Here is a 23,246-nt window from a genome sequence, read left to right on the forward strand (position 1 = left end):
GGAAGGGAGGAAAAAATAAAATAGACGAAATCAGAGAGGGAAAAAAACCATGAGAGACTCTTAACTAGGAAATAAACTGAGGGTTGCTGGAGGGGAGGTGGGTGAGAGGATGGGGTATCTGAGTGATGGGCATTAAGGAGGGCACACGATGTAATGAGCACTGGGTGTTATATAAGACTGATGAATCACTGACCTCTACCTCTGAAACTAATAACACAGTATATGTTAATTAATTGAATTTAATAAATTAAATTTCATTTTAAAAAAGAATATCTGATAGCTAAGCAATGATTCTTCTGTTTTGGGAAAGGCCGGGGGAGGGGAGTCAGAAAACCATGTCTTATAACTAATAAATTCTGAATACTAAGTGTAAATAAGGAGTAATACTACATTCATAAAAACTTCTTTACATTTTTTATTATAAAACAGTACATGCTTTTTGCAGGAAATATAGAGCACACCAAAGAAATATCAAGGCAAAAGAAAATCCACTCTTAATCTCGCCACTTAGAGATAACCACTGTTAGGCTCAGCATATATAATATTTACCTATCTGTAGGAAATAATAAATTTTATATAAAAAAATACATAAACACTTCCAACAATACACAACGATAGACGATAATAAACTACCACTCAGATTCAATATTCATCAATACTTTTCTACATTTGTTTCATCTCTCTCATCTTCTCTTCCCCTTCCTCCTTGGAGTATTTTAAAATAAATCCAAGGCATCAGCTCATTACACTCCTAGATACTTCAGAGTACATCTCTAAAACACCTAGGCTTTTTTTTTAAACACAGGAATGTCATTATCATATCTTACAGTATCAACAACAGTTTCTTGGATTCACCTTCTATCCAGTCATTATTAATCATATTTAAATAGAGCAATAGCCCTTCCTTTTTCCCCTCAATGCCTTTGACTTGTTGAAGTAACCAGGTCAGTTGTCCTATAGAACTTCCAATATTCTGGATTTGTCTGTTTTCTTCCTCATGGTGTCATTTAGCTCATTCTGTGAGTTGGAATTTTCCCAAGGCTCAATTAGGATCAGTCTCACCTTATTATTTTTTTTTGTAAGAACATACTTCATAAGTGATGCTCTGTACTTCCTATTACATCAGATCAGAAAGCACATAACATACGTCCTACCCTTAGTTGGCTCACTTGGCTCGAACTCTCACTGTGAAGGTCCTCATCAGCCTTCCACTGATGGTCTCTGCCTCAATTAACGACGTCATTATGATCTTCAAATGGCAATTTCCTTATTCATTCTTTCCACACAAATAAAAACTTAAAAACAGATGAGAGTAATCAACCCACATAGTCACATAACGATTACTGGGTTATATAAAATTAGTCATATGATGCCAGCAGACCACACGAAGGCTGCTATAAATAGTACTTTGTAAAATCAAATAATTATTTCTGGAGTTCCAAAAGGATCTAGGTTTGGGGAGGGCAAGTAGGGGAGTTCCTCCAAAATTTCAAAATATAGACTCTTGGAGGACAAAACTTCCTATCCAACAGTTTCGGTAGTGTATATATTCTTTTCTTGGCTTGAGGATAAATGGTAGGAGCTGAATAAACTCTATCAAACTTTTTAAATAAATTTTTATTGTTATGTTAATCACCATACATTACATCATCAGTTTTTGAAGTAGTGTTCCATGATTCATTGTTTGTGCATAACACCCAGTGCTCCACGCAGAACGTGCCTCTTTAATACCCATCACCAGGCTAACCCATCCCCCCACCCTCATCCACTCTAGAACCCTCAGTTTGTTTTTCAGAGTCCATCGTCTCTCATGGTTCGTCTCCCTGTCCAACTTACTCCCCCTCATTCTTCCCCTCCTGCTATCTTCTTCTTTTTCTTTTTTCTTAACATATGTTGCATTATTTGTTTCAGAAGTACAGATCTGTGATTCAACAGTCTTGCACAATTCACAGCGCTCACCATAGCACATACCCTACCCAATGTCTATCACCCAGCCACCCCATCCCTCCCACCCCCCACCACTCCAGCAACCCTCAGTTTGTTTCCTGAGATTAAGAATTCCTCCTATCAGTGAGGTCATATGATACATGTCTTTCTCTGATTGACTTATTTCACTCAGCATAACCCCCTCCAGTTCTATCCACGTCGTTGCAAATGGCAAGAGCTCATCCCTTTTGATGGCTGCATAATATTCCATTGTGTATATATACCACATCTTCTTTATCCATTCATCTGTCGAAGGACATCTTGGCTCTATCCACAGTTTGGCTATTGTGGACATTGCTGCTATAAACATCGGAGTGCACGTACCCCTTCGGATCCCTACATTTGTATCTTTGTGGTAAATACCCAGTAGTGCAATTACTGGATCATATGGTAGCTCTATTTTCAACTGTTTGAGGAACATCCATACTGTTTTCCAGAGTGGCTGCACCAGCTTGCATTCCCACCAACAGTGTAGGAGGGTTCCCCTTTCTCCGCATCCCCGCCAACATCTGTCGTTTCCTGACTTGTTAATTTTAGCCGTTCTGACTGGTGTGAGGTGGTATCTCATTGAGGTTTTGATTTGGATTTCCCTGATGCTGAGCGTTTATCAAACTTTTCTAAAGATGGGGTCCAACTGATCATCATCAGTCAACAAAGAAAGTAGTTAAAATAATTTGGTGGTGGGAAGACAGAGCTCCCAGAATCCCAAGTCATTAACACACCATATTGGCAAATCTGGAAGGCCCAAACAATGGGGTTATGGATTCTGTGAATCTTCAGATGTCCTTAAGAATTCTTAAGCTGTATGTTCTCAGTGAAGGGGAGGACCAAGATGGCAGAGGAGTAGGAGACCTAAATTTCGTCTGGTCCCAAGAATTCAGTTAGATAGGGATCAAACCATTCTGAACACCTACGAACACAACAGGAGATCGAAGAAAAGAATAGCAGTAATTCTCTGAACAGAACAGCAACCACTTTCTGGAAGGTCTCTTCTGATTTGTTTAGTGTATCTTTTTCTGGGGTCGTTGTTACCCTGTTACCATTTTGTTCTCTCATTCATCTATTCTCCTCTGGACAAAATGACAAGACGGAAAAAATCACCTCCAAAAAAAAAAACAAACAAACAAACAAGAAGCAGTACCGACTGCCAGGGACCTAATCAATATGGACATTAGTAAGATGTCAGAACTAGAGTTCAGAATGACGATTTTAAAGATACTACCTGGGCTTGAAAAAAGCATGGAAGATATTAGAGAAACCCTTTCTGGAGAAATAAAAGAACTAACATCTAACCAAGTCGAAAACAAAAAGGCTATTAATGAGGTGCAATAAAAAATGGAGGCTCTAACTGCTAGGATAAATGAGGCAGAAGAGAGAAATAGTGATCTAGAAGACCAAATGATGGGGAAAAAAAGAAGCTGAGAAAAAGAGAGATAAACAACTACGGGATCACGAGGGCAGAATTCGAGAGATAAGTGATATCATAAGACGAAACAACATCAGAATAATTGGGATCCCAGAAGAAGTAAGACAGAGAGGGGCAGAAAGTATATTGGAGCAAATTATAGCAAGAGACTTCCCGAATTTGGGGAAGGAAACAGGCATCAAAAACCAGGAGGCACAGAGAACCCCTCTCAAAATCAATAAAAATAGGTCAACACCCCAACATCTTATAGTAAAACTTACAAGTTTCAGCAACAAAGAGAAAATCCTGAAAGCAGCTCGGGAGAAGAGATCTGTAACCTACAATGGTACAAACATTAGATTGGCAACAGACCATCACAGAGACGAGGCAGGCCAGAAAGGACTGCCATGATATATTCAGAGCACTAAATGAGAAAAATATGCAGCCAAGAATACTATACCCAGCTAGGCTGTCATTGAAAATAGGAGAGATAAAAAGCTTCCAGGACAAACAAAAACTAAAGGAATTTGCAAACATGAAACCAGCCCTACAAGAAATATTGAAAGGGGTCCTCTAAGCAAAGAGAGAGCCTAAAAGTAACATAGACAAGAAAGGAACACAGACAATATACAGTTACAGTCACCTTACAGGCAATACAATGGCACTAAATTCATATCTTCAATAATTACCCTGAATGTAAATAGGCAAAATGCCCCAATCAAAATACAAAGGCCATTAGATTGGATGAAGAAACAAGCCCCATCGATATGCTGTCTGCAAGAGACTCATTTTAGACCCAAAGACACCTCCAGATTGAAAGTGAGGGGGTGGGAAACCATTTACCATGCTAATGGACACCAAAAGAAAGCTGGGGTGGCAATTCTTATATCAGACAAATTAGATTTTAAACCAAAGATTATAATAAGAGATGAGGAAGGACACTATATTATACTTAAAGGGTCTATCCAACAAGAAGATCTAATAATTGTAAATATCTATGCCCCTAACATGGGAGCAGCCAATTATATAAGGCAATTAATAACAAAACCAAAGAAACACATCGACAACAATACAATAATAGTGGGGGACTTTAACACCCCCCTCACTGAAATGGACAGATCATCTAAGCAGAAGATCAACAAGGAAGTAAAGACTTTAAATGACACACTGGACCAAATGGACTTCACAAATATATTCAGAACATTCCACCCCACAGCAACAGAATACACATTCTTCTCTAGTGCCCATGGAACATTCTCCAGAATAGATCACATCCTAGGTCACAAATCAGGTCTCAACCAGTACCAAAAGACTGGGATCATTCCCTGCATATTTTCGAGTCACAGTGCTTTGAAACTAGAACTCAATTACAAGAGGAAAGTCAGAAAGAACTCAAATACATGGAGGCTAAAGAGCATCCTACTAAAGAATGAATGGGTCAACCAGGAAATTAAAGAATTAAAAAAAATCATGGAAACCAATGAAAATGAAAACACAACTGTTCAAAATCTTTGGGACGCAGCAAAGGCAGTCCTAAGAGGAAAGTATGTAGCAATACAAGCCTTTCTCAAGAAACAGGAAAGGTCTCAAATACACAACCTAACCCAACACCTGAAGGAGCTGGAGAAAGAACAGCAAAGAAAGCCTACACCTAGCAGGAGAAGAGAAATAATAAAGAGCAGAGCAGAAATCAGTGAAAGAGAAACCAAAAGAAGAGTAGAACAGATCAACGAAACTAGGAGCTGGTTCTTTGAAAGAATTAACAAGATTGATAAATCCCTGGCCAGACTTATCAAAAAGAAAAGAGAAATGACCCAAAAAAATAAAATCATGAATGAAAGAGGAGAGATCACAACCAACACCAAAGAAATACAATTATAAGAACATATGATGAGCAACTATAAGCCAACAAATTACAAAATCTGGAAGAAATGGATGCACTCCTAGAGTGGTATAAACTACCAAAACTGAACCAGGAAGAAATACAAAACCTAACAGACCTATAACCACTAAGGAATTTGAAGCAGTCATGAAAAATCTCCCAACAAACAAAAACTCAGGGCCAGATGGCTTCCCAGCGGAATTCTACCTAACATTTAAAGAATTAATACCTCTTCTTCTGAAACTGTTCCAAAAAATAGAAATGGAAGGAAAACTTCCAAACTCATTTTATGAGGCCACCATTACCTTGATCCCCAAACAAGACAAAGACCACATCAAAAAGAATTACAGACCAATATCCTTGGTGAACATGGATGCAAAAATTCTCACCAAAATCGCAGCCAATAGGATCCAACAGTACATTAAAAGGATTATTCACCACGACCAAGTGGGATTTATCCCTGGGCTGAAAGTTTGGTTCAACATCCACAAATCAATCAATGTGATATAATACACTAATAAAATAAAGAACAAGAACCATATGATCCTCTCAATAGATGCAGAAAAGCATTTGACAAAGTACAGCATCTTCCTTGATCAAAACTCTTCAGAGTATAGGGATAGAGGGTACATACCTCAATATCATAAAAGCCAACTATGAAAAACCTACAGCCAATATCATTCTCAATGGGGAAAAGCTGAGAGCTTTTCCCCTAAGGTCAGGAACACGGCAGGGATGTCCACTATCACCACTGCTATTCAACATAGTATCAGAAGTCCTAGCCACAGCAATCAGACAACAAAAAGAAATCAAAGGCATCCAAATCAGCAAAGAAGTCAAACTCTCACTCTTGGCAGATGATATGATACTGTATGTGGAAAACCCAAAAGACTCCACCCCAAAACTGCTAGAACTCATACAAGAATTCAGTAAAGTGTCAGGATATAAAATCAATGCACAGAAATCAGTGGCATTCCTATCTACCAACAACAAGACAGAAGAGAGACAAATCAAGGAGTCGATCCCATTTACAATTGCACCCAAAACCATAAGATACCTAGGAAAAAATCTAACCAAAGAGGCAAAGAATCTGTACTCAGAAAACTATAAAATACTCATGAAAGAAACTGAGGAAGACACAAAGAAATGGAAAAACATTCCATGCTCATGGATTGGAAGAATAAACATTGTGAAGATGTCAATGCTACCTAGAGCAATCTACACATTCAATGCAATCCCTATCAAAATACCATCTACTTTTTTCAAAGAAATGGAACAAATAATCCTAATATTTGTATGGAACCAGAAGAGACCTCGAATAGTCAGAGGAATGTTGAAAAAGAAAAGCAAAGCTGGTGGCATCACAATTCCAACTTCAAGCTCTATTACAAAGCTGTTATCATCAAGACAGGATGATACCGGCAAAAAACAGACACATAGATCAATGGAACAGGATAGAGAGCCCAGAAATGGACCCTCAACTCTATGGTCAACTAATCTTCGACAAAGCAGGAAAGAATGTCCAATGGAATAAAGACAGTCTCTTCAACAAATGGTGTTGGGAAAATTGGACAGCCACATGCAGAAGAATGAAACTGGACCATTTCCTTACACCACACACAAAAATAGACTCCAAATGGTTGAAAGACCTAAATGTGAGACAGGAGTCCATCAACATCCTAAAGGAGAACACAGGCAGCAACCTCTTCGACCTCAGCCGCAACAATTTCTTCCTAGACACATCGTCACAGACAAGGGAAGCAAGGGCAAAAATGAACTATTGGGACCTCATCAAGATAAAAAGCTTTTGCACAGCAAAAGAAACAGTCAACAAAACCAAAAGACAACTGACAGAATGGGAGAAGATATTTGGAAATGACATATTAGATAAAGGGCTAGTATCCAAAATCTATAAAGAACTTCTTAAACTCAACACCAAAGAACAAATGATCCAATCAAGAAATGGGCAGAAGACATCAACAGACATTTCTGCAAAGACATCCAATTGGCCAACAGACACATGAAAAAGTGTTCAACATCGCTCGGCATCAGGGAAATCCAAATCAAAACCTCAATGAGATACCACCTCACACCCGTCAGAATGGCTAAAATTAACAAGTCAGGAAACGACAGATGTTGGCAGGGATGTGGAGAAAGGGGAACCCTCCTACACTGTTGGTGGGAATGCAAGCTGGTGCAGCCACTCTGGAAAACAGTATGGACGTTCCTCAAAAAGTGGAAAATACAGCTGCCCTATGACCCAGCAATTGCACTACTGGGTATTTACCCCAAAGACACAAATATAGTGATCTGAAGGGGTACGTGCACCCTGATGTTTATAGCAGCAATGTCCACAATAGCCAAACTATGGAAAGAGCCAAGCTGTCCATTGACAGATGAATGGATAAAGATGTGGTATATATATATATTTATACACACACACACACACACACACACACACACACACACACACACACACACACACACAATGGAATATTATGCAGCCATCAAAAGGAATGAAATCTTGCCATTTGCAATGACGTGGATGGCACTAGAGGGTATTATGCTGAGCAAAATAAGTCAATCAGAGAAAGACATGTATCATATGACCTCACTGATAGGAGGAATTCTTAATCTCAGGAAACAAACTGAGGGTTGCTGGAGTGGTGGGGGGTGGGAGGGATGGGGTGGCTGGGTGATAGACACTGGGGAGGGTATGTGCTATGGTGAGCGCTGTGAACTGTGTGAGACTGTTGAATCACAGACCTGTACCTCTGAAACAAATAATACATTATATGTTAAAAAAAAAAAAAGATAGTAGGAAGGAAAAAATGAAGGCGTGGGAAATCGGAGGGGGAGAAGAACCATGAGAGACTATGGACTGAGAAACAAACTGAGGGTTCTAGAGGGGAGAAGGTTGGGGGGACTAGTAAGCCTGGTGATGGGTATTAAAGAGGGCACGTTCTGCATGGAGCACTGGGTGTTATAAGCGAACAATGAATCATGGAACACTACATCAAAAACTAATGATGTAATGTATGGTGATTAACATAACATAATAAAAAAAAAGAAAGAAAAAAAAAGTCTTTGTTCTCTCCAATTTTCATTTTTGTTTCTCTCCTGAAGGTCACAATGATCCTTCTTCTCATCTAGGGTGAATCAGTACAGGGGGAGAATTCTGACATGTCACCTAAAGAAAAGGATCCTGCTCCAAAATAACTTCAGGTTGTCTGAAATGATACCAGTTACATATTCAAGTGCAATAGACAATCACTCTGAGGGCACTGGAGAGTTGTCAGTCATCGCTGGCTTAGGGTGAAAGAAAATACACTGATTGTACTGCCCCTTAAAGTACACTAAACATGAAGAGGAACAGGTTTATCTTTCAACTTAAAGGTAAAGCAGGCTTGGCTGGAAGAGTTTAAGGAGGCTTACACAGGCAGAAGACAGTATAAGGCTTTTGCATGCTCCAGTAGGGGACAGAAAAAGTTAGAGAGACAAGGAGAAAATTCTGTCTAAAGCTTAGTGTATCCATGGCACAGGCCAGTGGGCAGTTCTCACCACAGCTAATGAGCCAGCTCCCTCTAACAGAAGGACTGCTTCCCAGGGTGGACCACATGGCATTTCATAGGGAGAAGAGCCAGACTTGTAGTTTGGTGGAAACCATAACAATGTAACAGGGGAAAAAAACCAAACCAGCTCTCAAAGAGCTGGAGAAGTAGTAGTCATTTTAGTACACAAATGACGCTAGATAGGGGATACTTCTTAGAACCTAAGAATGTATACTACTATGTAAACAATTTGCATTATTTTCTCCCAGTGTCCTAACCAGTCTCAGATCCAAGGATTAAGACATTCCATTTATTGACAAGTCACTGTTGCAACAGCTTCCTGTAGTGACTACTGTCTTAGTTATAATGATAATGACCCTCATTATCAGAATTCACAGTAAAATCACCATTTGACAAGTACATTTCCCCCCAGTTAACAGGTCTTGAATCCGTCCAAAGGAAGTGAGAATAATTTTGTTAGAAATTTTTTTTGCAGTCCTCACATCCAGCATTACTTCAGAAGCACATATTTCAATAAATGTTTTCTTTCCTATTTTCAGTGTTTTCTATATCCTAAATCACCATTCAACTGCACAGAACTTGAAATTAAATCTATTCCTCTTTCAGTACTGTGGCTCATATTTCATCTCAAAAATATTTGTTTATGCAAAATTGAATAAGAAAAACAACTTGGAACCAAACCAGTTACTTTTAAAAAAATGACTATTTCCTTCTTTTAAAAAAATTTCTAATTGTGGTTAAAAAAAAAAAACACACACTAACAAAATTTACTATCTTAATCCTTTTTACGTGTGGAGTTCAGTAGTGTTGAACATACTCACATTGTTGTGCAACAGACTTGGAACCTTTTCATCTTGCAAAACTGAAACTGTACCCATTGAACAACTCCCATTCCTGCCTCTCCCCAGTCTCTGCTAACCACCATTCTACTTTGTTTCTATGAATTTGACTATTTTAGATACCTCTTCTAAGTGGAATCACACAGTATTTGTCTTCTGTGCCTGGCTTATTTCACCTAGCATAAAGTCCTTAAGGTCCATCCAAACTGCAGCACATGACAGGATTTCCTTCCTTTTCAAGGCTGAATATCCCACTGTACATGAGACCACATGGTGTTTATCCATTAATCTGCTGATGGGCATTTGGGTTCCTTCCATCTCTTAGCTATTGTGAAGAATGCTGCTATATACACAGGTGTGCAAATATCTGAGACCCTGCTTTCAATTCTTCTGGGATATAAACCCAGAAGTGGGATTGCTAGATCATATGATACTTCTATTTTTAATTTTTTGAGGACCTGTGGTCCTGTTTTCCACACCGGAAATGCCACTACTAGCGCTCAAGCGTTCTAAGTTCTCCACATCCTCACCAACACTTGTTATTTTCTGTTTTTTGACATCCTAATGGGTGTGGGATGACATCTCATTCTGACTGATTTGTACTTCCCTAATGATACTGATATCGGGCATCTTTTCATATGTTTTTCGGCCATTTGTATATTATCTTTAGAGATTTTAACTACTTTTAAAGGCATACATGTGACTTTTAAGTCACTATCCAAATTACAATTCCAATAAAAACTTATTTTTATAAAAGGATTCGAGAGAGACTATCTGAAGTTAGAATGCAAATAACACTCTCTATTAAATCTCTATCATACCTGAAACATAACCCATATAAACCCAGCCAACAGAGCAAGTGATTTCACTTCCACATAGAAAGCAAACATTTGAACCATTACTAAAGATAAACTGATTTCATTGGCATGCTGAGTAGACTTGCAATCTATAACTTTAAAATTGTTTATGGATTTTTCTGACAAGCGTGCATCAGATAATGATAAGGACATTCTAGAAGTGCTACGATCATCACCCCTGAAAGACACTTAAACTGACAAGGGGTTATTTTTATCAATTGGGGCTTTTTTGTATTCAGTACCCTTCAGTTGGGAAGCATTCAGCCCGTGCTCTCCTATACTATTTCTTCAGGGTGTTTTCTTTCACTGGCTCCTGCTTTCTGGTGCTCTGCTTATGTCCGTGTTTCTCCAAGCAGGACCCCTAGACCGCCTGCTTTGGCATGACCTGGGTCATGTAAAATGGCAGAGACTGGTTCAAAAGGCAGATTTCTGGCCTCTGCCCTGCCTTTCTCTTCTTCACGGCTCTTCTATGATGACACTGGACTCGTTCTACATTTCATTACTATCTGTGTCCCCTTGCTCGAATTCAAGCTCCTTAAGGGAGCTCTGGTTTTTTGTTGTTGTTCACTGCTGTGTTCCTAAGTGTCTAGAATATAATGCACAGATACTCAAATATTTACAGAATGTTGATGAACAAAACCATTTGTCAAGAGCATGTTAAAATCTATCAAATTATATCACCTGATTTGGCACAAATTTATGGATTTACTCATTTTAAATTTTAATTATTATGATGCTCTGTCAAGGTCACTATGCTTCCCATCTGCCCTAATTTCTGAATGAGTCTGAAAACATGTCACAATAAGATACAGGTTTCATATCACTTCAGTCCCAAAATATGTCATGAATTTCCACTATCTACAGAAAAAGTCTACACTTCTCAGAGTGGGTCTGAGACCCTCCATGATCTTGTGCCAGCCTGCCTCTTTAGCCTCTTCTACAACACTCTCTCCTGCAGGCTCACTGACTTCTTGTATGTGTCCTTGTCTATTCCACTGTTTACGCCTTCCTCTCAGTCAGAAATGCTATTTTACCCTGTTATTTTGCCTAAATGCTACTCATTTTTCAAGCCACAGCTTAAAGGTCACCTCCACATAAAGCTTTCTCCCCAAATGGCATAGCTGAATTTAACTGTCCTGTATGTTCCTCAAGTTTGCATACACCAAACATTTAGCACAGTGCTTTGTATACATTAATGATCTCTTAAGAACTTTTTACTGAATTTCCGTAGGCTTAATTTTGAGGTAGGCTATCACTCACCAGTTGCAGAGTCTGGTTCAGAGTCATTAGCACTATCACCATCACTACCGTCCAAAAGAATCTTCCTCTGTTGTACCACAGCTTTTGATGCTGCTTTTCTTTTCCCTTGAGCACTGTGAAAATCATCTTCCTCGGTAATCTTATCCAAATCTTCAGAAGAGGCATAAAAATCAACGGAAAACTTTTTGTGACAGGTAATATTGCAAGAACTGCAGAATAGACTTCTATCACATCTGTTGTTTTTATTTGCCCCGCTTCGTCCCTTCACTGCTTCTGAGAGACCACAGAGTCCAACCTGGGTCAATCTCAGTACCTCAGCCTCCTGACAAAAGAGTCCAGTTTAAGGATAAGTGCGAGACTCAACTGAGGATTCCTTCCCCAAGAAACAGTAAAAACTGGAGGGGGAAGATGCAGCCCCTTTCTTCAGTGGTCAACTGAAGTCAGGGGTCATCGTGACCCTCCCCCAGGGAAGAAAAGAAAAATGGGTCTGCAGTAAAAGGTAAGAAAACTAAAACACAAAGAAATAAAGGAGACGCGATGAAAGGAACCTTGACAAATTTAAATATCTTGTTTCTAGCTACCATGTCAGGTATTTAAATCAAAGTCAGAATAATAGCAATGTTGACAGAAAAAGTAAATATTATTATTAATATCAAAACTTACCTAAATAATCACTGGCTACACTGCAATTGGAGATATGGGGAGCCTTATTCGTTGTTCCGGTTTCGCTGCTGCCACATTTTTCAGTGCCTAAAGACAAGGAAGAAGGAAAAAGATAGAGGCACCTTAATCAGCCAAGGGGCAGAAATAGGAAAATTGGTGCTCCAATGTAAAAGCAACCAGATACAGATGAATGATCCAAACTCAGAGCACAATGATTTACCTTGGAAAGGTTAGCATATGGTTAGGAGTTTGGGCTCTGAAATCACACAGACTTAGACTTCAGTTGAAATTCAGGTTCTATCACTTATATTGGCTATATGGCCACAGGAAAGTTGCTTATCCTCTCTAAGACTTAATGTCTTCATCTATAATCTGGAGATAAAAAACAGTGTGTGGAATAATTGGGTTTATTGTGGGGCATTAAATGTCGATCACATGTAGGAATTGCTTATTGTAGTGCCCAGCACATAGGAAACAGTCAATAAATATTAACTATCATTTCCATGCAGGCTGATACATGCTCATACTAACAAAGCCTCTTCAATTATTATAACAACCTTAAAATGATTTAAAGTATTTCAAGAGGACTTTAAGTCATGATAATTGGTACTATTAAATCCCATTGCTATAAAGGGTATTCATCTATGAGAAGTGGTACTTCCAAGGAAATCCTGCTATGTATTCTACCCTCTCTTACTGGAGAGAGATGAATTTCATTTTCTCAATTTTTGGATATAAAATAATTCTCTTTTTACATTTCTTTGATTTCCTGATTACTAAATGGCTCCCTAATCAACAGTGTCTCCTTCATTTCCAAATAGGAGACAATACTGATTTAAACATCTATACCCCTAAATAAGCTAATAAGTTAAAAATATCCTCCAACACGGGTGTTATGCTGAGTGAAATAAGTCAATCAGAGAAAGACATGTATCATATGACCTCACTGATAGGAGGAATTCTTAATCTCAGGAAACAAACTGAGTGTTGCTGGAGTGGTGGGGGGTGGGAGGGATGGGGTGGCTGGGTGATAGACATTGGGGAGGGTATGTGCTATGGTGAGCGCTGTGAATTGTGCAAGACTGTTGAATCACAGATCTGTACTTCTGAAACAAATAATGCAACATAAGTTAAGAAAAAAGAACAAGAAGAAGATAGCAGGAGGGGAAGAATGAAGGGGAGTAAGTCAGAGGGGGAGATGAACCATGAGAGACGATGGACTCTGAAAAACAAACTGAGGGTTCTAGAGGGGAGGAGGGTGGGGGGATGGGTTAGTCTGGTGATGGGTATTAAAGAGGGCACGTTCTGTGTGGAGCATTGGGTGTTATGCACAAACAATGAATCATGGAACACCACATCAAAAACTAATGATGTAATGTATGGTGATTAACATAACAATAAAAAATTAAAAAAAAAAAATCCTCCAACACAAGTTAAGCCAAAACAATTTCACCCAAAAAGTATTTTAACAGTTTGAATATCTTTTCCAGGAATAACGATTTCTGCCTCTCCAGAATATCAATATTGCCATCTGCTGCACAGTTGCCAGAAAAATCGAAGGAGAAAAACCCAGAGAAATCCACAAGTCACACATCTCTTATGCCTGCTGAGCTTGCTAACCAAACTAGTATCTTTAACCTGTAAATAATAAAAACTACCACCACCAGGTCATGTTTAACGGATTTGAATTTTGAGAGAAAACAGGTGGATTGTTAGGATTGTTTAGACCAATTCATTTGATCAAGAAATTAAATTTCCACTGTAAACAAAAATGTAGCTTGAACATCCAAGCTCATAGTCCATGACCACAAGTTTACATTAAGTGTTTAGCAGAGATATGTTGGGGGGGGCGGGGGGACACGTAGATTTATGCAGCAGAATAAACAACCGAATCTAATTGTGCCCTCTACAAACTGCTCCATTTGTTGTCCATAGTATTAAAATTTTACTCTTTCCTCTGTGAAGGCTTATCCAGAGAAATGATGACAAAAACACAAGGTTATAAAGATAAATATAGGGAAAATAAAGTTACTTTTATCTTGAGCCTCTTCCACATCAATGGTGACTGTTGAAAGTTCCTTCACTGATAAAGCTAGTGCGACTTCTAAGTCTCGCTGGTAGAGCTTGTCATCTAAAGCCATCCTAAGGTGGACACACAAACAAAAATGAGTTTTTACAAAAATACCAATCTCAACCAAGCAGCAAAATCTGTGATTTTCCTAAATTACTATTTAAGAGCTACCAACTAACAAAAATGTTTTTAAACAGTAATAATGATCATAATTGACTTTACTGACAACACTGCTAATATGTAGTAATGTCATGTTACATCTAGCACAAGAAACTGAAAAGAAGAGCAGCAAGCACCATTGTTAAGTACTGTTTCTTTTCCCTGTAATGTCCGTCCTCACTACCAACTCCAAGCAGCTGTTCAACCCAGAATAAAGACATGGCTCAAAAACCCACTTAGAAATCTTCTTTGACCTCACTCACATCTCCCTAGACAAGTATTATAGCTCTTATATTAAACTGGTTTTTAACATCTGTTCCTCCCAATCTCAACTTTAACAAATATGTCACCAAGTACTTACTGTGTATGAGGCACACACTAGATAGAATACTAAAAGTACCCTCAAGGAATCTGCAATTAATGAAGACGGTAGGGAAATAAGACATACTAATAATTATACTACATATGCAGATTATTATTATTATTATCATCTCCTATTCAAGGTGGTCAAAAGTGCTATGGTAAGAAAAGAAATCAAAGATTTAAAAAAAAAAGTTACATAAAGGACGAAATACTGAGATGCACCTCGAGGGATTTATTATTTTCTAAAAACAAGTTTTATTGAGATATAATTCACATAGCATAAAACTCATCCTTTTAAAGTGTACAATTCAGCAGTCTATAGTATATTCAGAGTTGAGAAACCATCACTGCTATCTAATTTCAGAATATTTTCATCACCCCCCAAAAAAACCCTATATCCATTAGCAGTCACTCCCTGCTTACCCCTCCCCAGCACCTGGCAACCACTACTCTACTTTCTGTTTCTATGGACTCACCTGTTCCAAACATTTCATATCAATGGAAGCATACACGTGGACTTTTATGTCTGGCTGCTTTTGCTCAGCATGTTTTCAAGGTCCATCCATGTTGTAGCATATATCAGGACTTCTTTTTATTGCTGAATGATATTGCAGTGTATGGACAGACCATATTTTATTTATCCATTCACCAGTTGGTAGACATTTGGATTGCTTCCATTTTTTGGCTATTATGAATAATGCTATGAACCTTCATGTCCAAGTTTTTGTGTGGGTATATGTTTTCATTTCTCCTGGGTATATACCTAGGCTGGGTTATAAAATAACTCTGTGTTTAACATTTGGAGGAACTGCTAACTCTGCTTTCCAATGTGGCTGCACCATTTTATATCCCCAGCAACAATGTGTCAGAGTTCCAATTGCTCCACATCCTCTTTAACACTGGCTGTTGTCTGTCTTTTTGATTATGGCCATCCCAGTGGGTGTGGGTGTGAAGTACCGTCTCAACACAGTTTTGATTTGCACTTCCCTGATGGCTAAGAATGTCAAGCATCTTTTATGTGCTTATTAGCCAACTGTAGATCTTCTTTGGAGAAATGTCTACTCAAATCCTTTGCCCATTTTGTAAACTGGGTTATTAGTCTTTTATTGTTGAGTTGTAAGAGTTCTTTATATAGGGCGCCTGGGTGGCTCAGATGGTTAAGCGTCTGCCTTCGGCTCAGGTCATGATCCCAGGATCCTGGGATCGAGTCCCGCATTGGGCTCCCTGCTCCTTGGGAGCCTGCTTCTCCCTCTGCCTCTCTCTCTCTCTCTCTCTCTCTCTCTGTCTCTCATGAATAAATAAATAAAATCTTTAAAAAAAAAAGAGTTCTTTATATATTCTGAATACAAATCCCTCATCAATTATATGATTGGGAAATATTCTCTCCCATTTGTAGGCTATTTTTTCACTGTATTTAAAATGTAGTACAAGGAGCTCGAAAACAAAAACGAAAAAGAGAAAAAAGTAAAGAGCAGGACATGAGGTAAATTTCTCTATGTTAATGAACTTTTCTCATACTCACAGCAGTGAACCGTATCATACCTCAAGTTCCATTTGTTAATACTCCCCTTCTGCCCATCTCCTCTCCATACTACAGGTTTGGGGCCTCTCGGGACTTCCTTCTCTCATTCTCTCTTCTCTCTTGGTACTAACTAATGGAAATCCTATAGTCTACAAACTATAGGACCTTCTCATCGCTGGACAAGTCTCAACAATATAAAGAGAAAATATCTTTTATCTACCGAAAAATACATGGTTTTAATTTTTATAAGATTATCCTTACAAATGTAATTTTTAACAAAGTAGTCTTATAAGACTTGAGGACTTTAGAGACAGGTACAGAGTCCTATCAAAGTAAGGGGTAACTCCTAAACTTTGTAATTATGATTATCTTAATACTTAAATGAGTATTTCCTTACGTGTCTGTGAATTTCTTTTTTAAGGCAGAAAGTCAGAAGGGGATTAATGGTACATCCCTGTTCTCTTACACCCACTAAATAAAATAATACCTAGGACTCTGCTCAAGTAATAATTTAAACCAGGAGTTCAAATCTGTCCCTCTCTTAAATTAACACATCTAATGTATATTTACTATATGGCATACCTCTCACCTTTTTTTAGGGGTTTTCTCTTGTAGTGAGATATCTTCTTTCTGGAGATTCTTCAGTTTAGGTTTCCTTGTTTCTAGTTTTAACTCCTTTGGTGTTGTTCTGGGTTTCTTATTTAAAGGTGCAGTTGCAGAAACAAAGTCATCTATTTATGTGTGAAGCAAAAATAAAAGAATCTATGACATTGCTTTTCATAAGTAAGAAATAAAAACAATTTCTGAGCAGTTGAAATTCATTACAGTGTGTGTTCAAGTTTTAAACATTAAAAAAATTGTTTAACTGCCACAACGTAAAAAATGGGGTTGGCATATTATTTTATCTTTATTCTCACTCATGCTTTTCAACTTTGTCGTCGTGGCCTTTATTTATGAAATTATCAGTCTAGCAAAAACTGATACAGTTCCGGTGAGACTCAACATAAAACTGCTGCTATAGGGGCGCCTGGGTGGCTCAGTTGGTTAAGCGACTGCCTTCGGCTCAGGTCATGATCCTGGAGTCCCTGGATCAAGTCCTGCATCGGGCTCCCTGCTCAGCAAGGAGCCTACTTCTCCCTCTAACCCTCCCTCCTCTCATGTACTCTCTCTCGCTCTCTCAAATAAATAAATAAATCTTTGGAAAAAAAAAAAAAAACTGCTGCTACAGCTTTTATACTCATGTGTGACACACGCATGCATAACTTCCAGGCACATGTAGTCTTAATTGCAGCATTAGTATTAATACATGTTGTCTCTTTCAAGATTCCCAGGGTAGGAACATGATAAGTTGTGGCTTGTCCCCCCACCTCCACTCCATGATGTCTAGAACACAACTGGCAATTTATAAAAATCTACTGACCTACTGGTAACATCATAAAAAGCTACAAGTTAGAGTCTCTACAATTTTCTCCCAAGTTTTAGACACACTTATGGTTGAGCCCAATGCAAAAAACAGGTTCCTTCAAACCTCAGGATTACAAAACATTTGACTCACAGAAAGCTCTGGTGGTCTGAGAAATACAGAACCTACTTCGGAAGTATAATGTAATCTCACTAAATGTTTCTCACACTTTCTGACCAAAATTCCCTTAATAGCAGAGACAAAAAAATACATAACCCAATAGGGTATAGCTTACTCCTAGCCTTTCTTCGAGGTCTTTTTTTTTCTTCCAAGTTTTTATTTAAATTCCTGTTAGTTAACATACAGTGGTGTTTATTAGAATTTAGTGATTCAACACTTATAATCAACACCCAGCACGCATCACAAGTGGTGCCCTCCTTAATCCCCATCACCTATTTCCCCCGCACCGCCCCCTCCCAGCCCCACTCTGGTAACCATCAGTTTGTTCTCTATAGTTAAGAGTTTATTTCTTGGGCAGCCTGGGTGGCTCAGTCGTTAAGCGTCTGCCTTTGGCTCAGGTCATGATCCCAAGGTCCTAGGACTGAGCCCCGCATCAGGCTCCCTGCTCTGCAGGAAGCCTGCTTCTCCCTCTCCCACTCCCTCTGCTTGTGTACCCTCTCTCGCTGGTCTCTCTCTGTCAAATAAATAAAATTAAAAAAAAAAAAAGTCTATTTCTTGGTTTGCCTCTCTTCCCCCCACCATGTTCATTTGTTTTGTTTTTAAAATTCCACATGAGTGAGACCATATGGTATTTCTTTCTCTGATGTATTTCACTTAGCATAATACACTCTAGCTCTATCCATGTCATTGCAAATGTAAGATTTCATTCTTCTTTATGGCTGAGTAATATACGATCCAGCAATTGCACTAGCAGGTATTTACCCAAAGGATACAAAAATACTAATTTGAAGGGATATATGCACCCTGATGTTCATACCAGCATTATTTACAACAGCCAAATTATGGAAAAAGCCCGAATATCCACTGACCGATGAATGGATAAAGAATATGTGGTATATAAAATCTTGTGAGATTTCACATTATATTCTGTAACACATTTGTGTTTCAAAAGACAATGTGTTTCTTCTTAAGGAAAGGGATAGGAGGAGACAAATCCCACTATGAGAAACATGAACCTAGAATAGTTTAGATCTAAAGAGCCATTTCACCTGGCCCTGTTCATTTATCACTTACCCACATAATTCTTATCAGTGTAATTATCAGCATAATCCTCCCAAATGCTTAGAAGATCATTTTTGCAGCCCTAGCTCATATACAATTGTGCAATATGTTCAATGTTAGAGTTCTATATGTCATATAAATTCTGAGAAAATAAATTTCCAAATTTTTAAAGCAAAAATATGAATCTCCACTTACCATCGCTGTCAGAATTCTCAAACTGTGAATAATTGACTGGTTTCTTATGCCTATGACCAAGAGAGAAATTTTTTAATTACACAAATACCAATTTCCCACCTCCAATCCTTAAGACCATAAACAGTCTTGAGTAAAGGAAAATGTGTTTCGATTCTCTTAAGAATACTTAAACTTGAAACACGAGCTGGATTTTACATTTGGAACTTAGCATTAGCTGAAATAATTACAACTATACTTGATATACCTGATAAGGAAAAAATGAGTTCAAAGTAAAAATAATCAATATCATTAACATAATTTACATACTGTGTAATTGCTGTGAGGTACTTATAAGTTCCTGTTATACATATTCTTTTGTTTTATGTGCGCATTCTGTCTTATTAGATTAAAAACTTGACACTGAAAGCTATTTTCTCTCTTTTTTTAATCTTCCCACAATACAAAATAATGTTCTTTATGCACTGGACAGCAAAACAATGGTGAGTGACTCTGTACCTGCCACCTGAAACAAATCTTTTACTACTTTAGAGAGCCATTAGAAGAAAGTGATATTCAAAGTGGAAAAAATAAACTCACTTTCTTCCCCCTTCCTCTAGGCACTAAATGAAATGGCATTGTGGTTTTCTTTTCTACCTTTTGCCAAATACCCAAGTGTGAATAACCTAGTAGGCCAGTTATTCTTTCAAGTAAAATGGTGTTCTATGGAAAAGAAGTCAGTTCAGCTCCCAACTCAATCTCATAAGTGCTTTCCCTGAAGAGAAACACTGTAGTAGTTTATGTGTATATATGTAACTCTTATTACTCTCCTAATCTTTGGAGTTAAAGAATTTGAAAGCTGAATAAAATATGAAAACCCCTTTAGAAACTCTGAAGACTGAATAATAGTAAAATATAATAAAACCTCTTAAAAAAAGAAGTATGCTCAACAGTTGAGCTATAACGAATATGAGAATTCTTACTGCTTCATCAAACATTCTTAAGTGAAACTAGCATTTTCTCTCTTTTTTTTTTTTTTGTACTCTGAGTGTGCAGCAGTAAAGAATACAAAGATACTCGTGCAGTTTGGTGCCACTGCCTTGATTTGTGCTGAGGTTCCAACAGTTATGCCACCATTGCAGTGCAGATGACAGAACAACGAATAAAGCGAGCAATGTCTCAGGATTACTATGAAAATAGTTTTGGCCTCATGGACCTCCTTAGAAGGTTTCAGGAACCCTAGGGGTCTGTAGATGGTACTTTGACAACTGCTATTCCAGACAAGGGGATTATGTCTTTGCTACTTGGGTGTTTAAAATCCATTTCAGACTTCATGTGCTCAAAATGGAACTCCTGATCCCCCACACCTCCTGAACCTGTTCCCTTTCCTAGTCTTCCCCACCTTGGTTAGTACAAAGATCATCCATTCAAGTAGCTCAGGCCAGAAATACTGTGAAATCATCCTTGATTCTTTTTTCCCCACCTCTACATCCACTTCATCAGCAAATTCTGTCAGCAGTATCTCCAAAATATATCCCAAATTCATCTGCCCCATTCCATGTCCACTGGTAACACCCTACTCCAAACCACTATCCAATGATATAGCAGTTTCCCTCTTCCCATTCTGGTCACCCCATCTTCCATTCTTTCTCCACCAGAAGCCAGTGAACTTTATAAAACCAAAATTAGATTTCCTTGCTCTACTTCAAACTCTCCATTGGCTTCCCATTGTACATAGAATAAAATTCAAACTCCTTTTTGAAGCCTACAAGGTCCTACCTACTCTGGCCCCTGCCTATTTCTCTGACCTAATCCCCTACAATTCTCCCCACTGCTTGCTAATGCTACAGCTTTAGTGGCCTTCTTTCTGCTCCTCAAACATAGTCAAGCTCAGGGCCTTGGCTCTTGTTCACCTCTACCTGGATTGTCCCAGATTTTCACTGGCTAGCTCCTTCTCATCATTCATATCTCTGATCATGTATTATCTCTGCAAGAGAGGCACATCCTAACTACACTATTTAAAATAAGATTTTTCCGGGCGCCTGGGTGGCTCAGTCGTTAAGCGTCTGCCTTCAGCTCAGGTCATCGAGCCCCGCATCGGGCTCCCTGCTCAGTGGGAAGCCTGCTTCTCCCTCTCCACTCCCCCTGCTTGTGTTCCCTCTCTCGCTGTGTCTCTGTCAAATAAATAAATAAAATCTTTAAAAAAATAAAATAAAAATAAAATAAGATTTTCCTCCTTCTCACTCTCCATCACTTCGCAGTATTTATTTGTGGCCCCCCTAACCTTACCCCTTGACTAGAATGTAACCTCCCACAATTAGTACAGTATACAAGTAACTTTCTAAATGAATGGCTGACTCTAGGCCTCCATAGCACTCCACTGTGGTTAAGTAGGGGAACAGTTTCAAAGCGTATAATGGAAAGCACAGAGGATCTGGAGCCAGATGATTTAGGTTTGAGTGTTATCCTGCCACTCACTAGCTATGTGACTCACCTAAATTGGCCTAGGAGTTTAAATCGATAAAAACAGGGATACCTAAACTGTTATATCAAAGAACTACAGTAATGGGGGCGCCCGGGTGGCTCAGATGGTTAGGCATCTGCTTTCGGCTCGGGTCGTGATCCTAGGGTCCTGGGATCGAGTCCCACATCGGGCTCCCTGCTCGGCGGGGAGCCTGCTTCTCTCTCTGCCTCTGCCTTTCTCTCTCTCTCTCTCTGACTCTCATGAATAAATAAATAAAACATTAAAAAAAAAAGAACTACAGTAATGAAAAAAACGAAATAACACGTAAGTAGGAGCTCGGTGAAATGTAAAGCGCTGTTCGAACGCTAACAAAACCAGGGCTTCTTTGAATGGGGTGGGTAAAAGAATCCGCAAGTGCTGCGAAGGGGGGCAAAGAGAAGGGAAAAGCTAGCATGCTAGGATACGTCTGCGGATTGGGTGACTCTCAGCGGAGACCGGAGAGCTTCCCAGAAACCGTCCATCCCACCCCACCTTCGCTACCCTCCGTCCTATTCGGCCCTTTCCCCTCAATCGTGTATAGACGAAGTTGCCTACAGCGTCTTCCTGACTTTTCTCCCCATCCCCGCCGCTGTCGCGAACTACTCACCTCACAGGCCGCACCATGGCCTCCTCCAATGCAGAAAATTCGCAGCTTTCAAGTTCTTGTTGGCCGCAGCGTCGGTTTCAATTCCCGCCCAAAACCAGACACAGGCGCTCTCCGCCCCCTGCCACCAGCCCTCCAATGATTACCAGCCATCCTTGCAACTGCGCATGCGCTCTGAGAAGACCGGCGTGCTCTCGCCGTTCCCAAGGCATTGCCCTTCCGCATCCGGTCTATCAAAGCTGAGTTTGTGCTTTGCCTTTGCACTTTCGCCACGACAGTGGAGTCCTTTTTTTTTTTTTTTTTTTTTTGCGCCTTCTCTGAAACTCACAGTAACAGTAGAAATATACCTTATTACATTTTTAAATGACTAAATTGAGGCAGGATGGAAAAACGGCGCACTTAGACGGAGGAATTTTCTATAGAGTGCCGGGAAAGAGGAAAAAATATGGGCGAATCTGCTGAAGCGGATCTGTTAGATGTAAAAACAAGTGGGTAAGTCAGCTGACGTTCTCTGTGCCCCAGCTCATTGACAGCTCGGAGTGTGCGGTCAGCTCAGGACTTCGGAACTAGGGAAGGTGAGCCCAGAACCACGAGCGAAGAATCCCCCTGAGACTGAAACCGCCTAATGGAGCTGGTGTTCTCCCTCGGCTGGAGCTTCTCGCCCCGGCAGCCTGCCCTCCCTTTCCTGCACTCAGAACCTGCGCTCTGTTGGCGGCAGGAGTTCGGTCCAGCCCTCTTCCTCCCA

At 39.3% G+C, this 23,246-nt stretch overlaps 2 protein-coding genes across 7 annotated transcripts in view; one reads left to right on the top strand and one right to left on the bottom strand.

Annotated features, from left to right (window-relative positions):
• The window catches only part of RAD51AP1 (RAD51 associated protein 1), a 30,132-nt gene extending 7,488 nt beyond the window's left edge, over positions 1-22,644 (bottom strand). For all 5 annotated transcript variants that reach the window (XM_027595102.1, XM_027595101.1, XM_027595099.2 and 2 more), the window contains exons 1-6: positions 22,505-22,644; positions 19,419-19,468; positions 17,169-17,310; positions 14,497-14,606; positions 12,465-12,551; positions 11,802-11,951 (exon numbers count right to left, since the gene is read on the bottom strand). In XM_027595102.1, coding sequence (XP_027450903.1) covers positions 11,802-11,951; positions 12,465-12,551; positions 14,497-14,606; positions 17,169-17,310; positions 19,419-19,468; positions 22,505-22,521 — 556 coding nt within the window. In that variant the 5' untranslated portion in view covers positions 22,522-22,644. The remainder of the gene's footprint in view (positions 1-11,801; positions 11,952-12,464; positions 12,552-14,496; positions 14,607-17,168; positions 17,311-19,418; positions 19,469-22,504) is intronic.
• Positions 22,645-23,006: 362 nt separating this feature from the next.
• Positions 23,007-23,246, top strand: part of C9H12orf4 (chromosome 9 C12orf4 homolog) — a 59,843-nt gene continuing 59,603 nt past the window's right edge. The window contains exon 1 of one of the 2 annotated variants that reach the window (XM_027595509.2): positions 23,007-23,076. The gene's annotated coding sequence lies outside the window, so the exon portion shown is untranslated. The remainder of the gene's footprint in view (positions 23,077-23,246) is intronic. The other variant, XM_027595510.2, reaches the window with a different exon arrangement.

Source organism: Zalophus californianus, chromosome 9, assembly GCF_009762305.2.
Source record: "Zalophus californianus isolate mZalCal1 chromosome 9, mZalCal1.pri.v2, whole genome shotgun sequence".
Classification (NCBI taxonomy): domain Eukaryota; kingdom Metazoa; phylum Chordata; class Mammalia; order Carnivora; family Otariidae; genus Zalophus; species Zalophus californianus.